We start from the raw sequence: 5000 nt of genomic DNA on the forward strand, positions 1-5000 counted from the left end.
AGCCGCATCACAAAGCCTAAAGCGGCTTCAGGGAGCCAAACCCTACATCCGATTACCAATCAGGGAGTCAGGGTGGACACATGCCACATAGAACCAGCTTCAGAAAGCCTACAGGAGCATCCCAAAGCCATACCCTACACTGGGTGGGATTCACTGTTATGGGCTGCAAAGGCTGACTGTGAACCACTGGGTGAGCTGTGCAGTCCTGGGCGGTCCACACACAGCAGTGCTTCCCCAATGACTCTCCGGCTTTCTCTCCGGCTCTTCCCACAGTGAAAAAAGACAAAGACACATGCGTACATGTTCGCTTGTCACTGTGAGCTTTTTGTGTAGATAAATAAATATTTGTAAACAGACTTATTTTGCCCCCAAAATCAAAGGCGTCCTTGTGTTTACGCGCCAGTTGATTGGCACACACGCAGACGGCTGGTCTTGAGGAAATAACACGTCTGCTGAACACACAGACGACAACAGCATGTAGATTCACAGAACCATTCATTCACATTCAGGGGTTCTACTGGTAGGAGGAGGTGCTCACAGCGCCAAGGTTATTAGGAGTCTCACACTGACAGAGCACACATATGGATCAAAACGTATGTCTGCACAATGCTGTAAGTCACTTTGAATAAAGCCAACAGCAGAATATAACTATTAATGTACATATAGTACACATATGTCAAATAAAATGTAAATGTTTTGTAAATTTGCTCTTTCTGGGAATACTTCGGAAGTAACGTTTCTCAATTCCGTTGAGTGGGGCAACTTGGTGAAAACCAACAGCTATCAAAGCCAGTATTTGAAATGTCCCATTCCAGTTTTAAGACAATTAATTCATTAATTCGTTCTCATCTTGATAAATCACCACATCTGGCGGAGCTTCACGGCCATTAACCAAGGGTTTTAAAATGTCTTGTTTCCACGTCATGAGTTTAAAAATCATGCCAAGCAGATGAATGTACAGCCTTGTAAGGATGCAAATGTGCATGTGCTTTAGTAGTGCCATGTGCAGCTTAGCAGCGCTCCTGCAGTGCGTGTGTGTGTGCTCCGTCTCCTGGACTCATTAAGGAGTGACGTGAAGTATGAGGTGAGACACCAGCCTCAGCACACTGCTGCTGCTCTCTCCAACTGGGATGCTGTCATGCTGTCAACACAGCAACACACACACACACACACACACACACATATGCTGATATCAATGACAGCAGGTGCAGTCTGGAAGGGTCGGAAGTTCAGGTCTGTCTCAACATGTCAAACCATGTTGTTAACTCATGTGTGTGTATGGGGTATGGGCTTACTACAAGCCTAATAGATTTCCTCAAGGGCCATACTGTTACGCTCTCACCTCACTCTCATAATAAAAGCAGAAACAATAACACCTACTGATTCTAAACACTACAAGGCACTCGAGCAGCATTCAGAGCCTTGGTTACCTGTTCACAAACTCCTCAAAGAGGATGCGATGGGAGTAACCCTGGCGACGGATGTTGACGGTCTCCAGGATGCCGGTGTAGCGTAGCTGGACCATGACGCGCTCCGTGCAGAAGCGCAGCGCCTGGCGGTCATCGTTGGGCTTGATGCAGCGCACAAAGTGGGGCTGCCCCACCACCATCTTGGACAGCAGGTCCATCAGAGAGTACTGCAGAGCACACATGACAGCAAGGGGGAGTTAGGGTGTGTATGTGTGTATGTGTGTGTGTGTGTGTGTGTGTGTGTGTGTGTGTGCGTGTGTCTGTCTGTAATATGAATCATGGCAAAAAGACAAAAACAGGAAAGTGTGTGTGTGTGTGTGTAGGTGTGTGTCACATACACGGAAGTATGAGGCCACAGTCTGCCTCCTCATGTTGGTAGTCTCCTCAGGATGTCGCATCACCTCCATGGTATCCACCTGCAAGCACACACACACACAAACACACACACACACACACACACACACACACACACACACACACACACACACACACACACACACACACACACACACACACACACACACACACACACACACACACACACACACACACACACACACACACAAGCACACTGGTTAATGCTTCGGACTTGTTACCGGAGGGTTGCCGGTTCGAACCCCGACCAGTAGGCACGGCTGAAGTGCCGTTGACCTAACCCCTTACTGCTCCCCAAGCGCCGCTGTAGCAGGCAGCTCACTGTGCCGGGATTAGTGTGTGCTTCACCTCACTGTGTGTTCACTGTGTGCTGAGTGTATTTCACTAATTCACGGATTGAGACCAAATTTCCCTCACAGGATCAAAAGAGTATATATACTTACAGTACTTACTTATACATACACACACACACGCACATGTCAGAGGCCTTGCCAGCCATTTGTGAAAATGTAGTTTAATTGGAGGTTTTAATCTCAATGAAATCAGATACTTTTATTTGGATCTAAATGTATCTATTCATAATAATAATAATAAAATAATGAATTGGATCAAAAAAATATCAAAATGTTTTTTTTTTCCCTAGAAGCCATTCATTTCTCATTAAAAGCAAAAATCCAAAACCCAAAACCCTGATTGAAATCATATGTGCAATCTGCCAAACAACTGCACGTCCCACATTAAGAAATTAATATGAATTCAAAGAGCAAAGCAAAAGAGCATTCCTTCTTTCATCAGGCATCAAGACCCACACCTTTACTCTGGAGGGAACTGGAAACACTAGGATCTATATTCTATACATTCAAGACAGATATACATCTGTCCCTTTATACAACACTCGCTCCAGGTCATTCCACAGACAATCAAAGCCAGCTGTCTGACAAGTGGAATTCCACCTTGTAGAAGGTCGCTAGGGATACCGTTGGGTTATGGTACAGCCCATAATGAGTCGTGCCACCTCTGCACCAGTCTTCCTCCAACAACATATTAACAAGGACACAATATAAGCATTCAAATGGTCTCCTTTGCCCTGGGCCTCATCAAATTTAATGAAGGCATCCATATTTTATAGCGCTACTATACGGCAAAGTGCATATGTTAATATTTTATTTCACTTCATCTGGGCTACACGGTGTGAAAGGTACGTGAGCAGCCGCAGATTGTGATGAATTTATATTTATTCATCTATGTCTCAAAATGCTGCCAAAAATGTGAACTTGAAGGCTGTGAGACAGTCTGTTGTATCAAACGGGGGCTTGGGCATGATGAGAGACGAGGAGAGATCGTCCCAGATTCCTCTTGGAGTACGTGCTTTATTTCAACTGGAGCTTGGAACTATCTTTAACCTGACCCAAATCAACCCACCACACCACGGCCCAAACTTCTTTATTCTTTGGGAAGACTTTGCATCAAACAACACTCTCATCAACCACTCCCCTGGTATAGTCCTCTCTCTCTCTCTCTCTCTCTCTCTCTCTCTTCTCTTTGTTTTGTATGTGTGTGTGTGTGTGTGTGTGTGTGTGTGTGTGTGTGTGTGTGTGTGTGTGAGCATGTGTGAGCATGTGTGTGTGTGTGTGTGTGTGTGAGCATGTGTGAGCATGTGTGTGTGTGTGTGTGTGTGTGAGCATGTGTGAGCATGTGTGTGTGTGTGTGTGTGAGAAGAGAGAGAGAGAAAAGAGAGACAGACACAGTGAGACAGTGTGTGTTATTGCCTGACTGCACTGTGTTGGACAGGGGAAGGTCAGTAAAGCACTGAGATCTCTCTGATCATAGCGGCATCAGATATGCGGAATGTAAAGACAGGCCGAGCAAGAGAATAAAGCGCGTTCTGACCAACACACGAGAACAAGGGAGGGACAGACAGACAGACAGACAGACAGACAGACAGACAGACAGCTGGACGGACGGAGAGACATGCCCAGAACACAGGAGAACTTCAAAGGAACAGCGCCACCCACAGAACAGAGATCCCACAGCACACAAGCTAGCAGCAGAGTTCTACTCCACAGCACAGGAGACATTAAGGGAACGGAGGAGTTGGAGCACACACACAGGGTATCAGCATACAGGGGATTAAGAAGAAGGCTGGAGGCATCATCTGTTTTTATAAGCTGGTCTTACCTTCAGCAGGTATTTGGGAGACTGAAAGTAGAGAGTGTGAGGAAGAGGAAGAGGAGAGGAGAGGAAGAGGAAGAGGAAGAGGACGAGAAGGTCATATGAAGAGGAGCACTCAACAGGCTGCTACTGTATGTGATAGAGTTTCGTTTTGCTGTGTTTACATCACTACAGAGGAAGTACAATCAGATTGATTAGAAGAGGAAGGTGAAGATGAAGAGCTCTGAAACAAAAGCAGCCTCTTTCAAATTCAAAGTAAAGAGAAACTAAGAGAATGATGGAGAAACAGAAGGGTTAGAGTGAGGCTGAGGCAGTAAGATGGAGAGAGATGGGCACGCAGAAAGCATCAAATAGACTGACTGATCAACAAATCAATGAATGAATGAATGGATAGATAGATAGATAGATAGATAGATAGATAGATAGATAGATAGATAGATAGAAAGATGTGGATAAAGAGACTTTGTGCATTGAGATTTAAGGATAGAGTGGTAGAGACAGAGGTACCAGAGAGAGAAAAAGGAAGAAACAGAGTGTGTTTGTGTGTGTGTGTGTGTGTGTGTGTGTGTGTGTGTGTGTGAGAGAGAGAGAGAGAGAGTGAGTGAGAGAGAGAGAGAGAGAGAGAGAGAGAGAGAGAGAGAGAGAGCGCTCACCTTATTGCGCGTGTTGTTGAGTTGTGGGGGCAGAGATCTGGAGGCCGCAGTGACCCTGGCTCTGGATGTGGCCAGATTACCTGAGGAGACACACACAGGAGACTGATACATCAGTACACACACACACACACTGAACACTGAGTACACAGCAGACACGAGGGGTCATCTTACACTTAAAATGTACTTTTTCATCAGTAGAGACCATGGGCTAACTGAGTGTGTGTGTGTGTGTGTGTGACCAAGGGTGGCATACTGGTGTTTCATGACCTCGTATGATTTCATGGTATCTGAGCCTCCCTCTCTTCCACACAGAGACGCCACTGGTAGCGGT

At 45.8% G+C, this 5000-nt stretch overlaps 1 protein-coding gene across 1 annotated transcript in view; it reads right to left on the reverse strand.

Moving 5' to 3' along the window:
- Nucleotides 1-5000, reverse strand: part of myo3b (myosin IIIB) — a 153907-nt gene that overhangs the window by 49069 nt on the left and 99838 nt on the right. Inside the window, 4 exon segments of the mRNA XM_042067829.1 lie at nucleotides 1431-1636; nucleotides 1808-1885; nucleotides 4023-4043; nucleotides 4670-4749. Coding sequence (XP_041923763.1) covers nucleotides 1431-1636; nucleotides 1808-1885; nucleotides 4023-4043; nucleotides 4670-4749 — 385 coding nt within the window.

This window comes from Alosa sapidissima, chromosome 2, assembly GCF_018492685.1.
Source record: "Alosa sapidissima isolate fAloSap1 chromosome 2, fAloSap1.pri, whole genome shotgun sequence".
In the NCBI taxonomy this organism is placed as follows: domain Eukaryota; kingdom Metazoa; phylum Chordata; class Actinopteri; order Clupeiformes; family Clupeidae; genus Alosa; species Alosa sapidissima.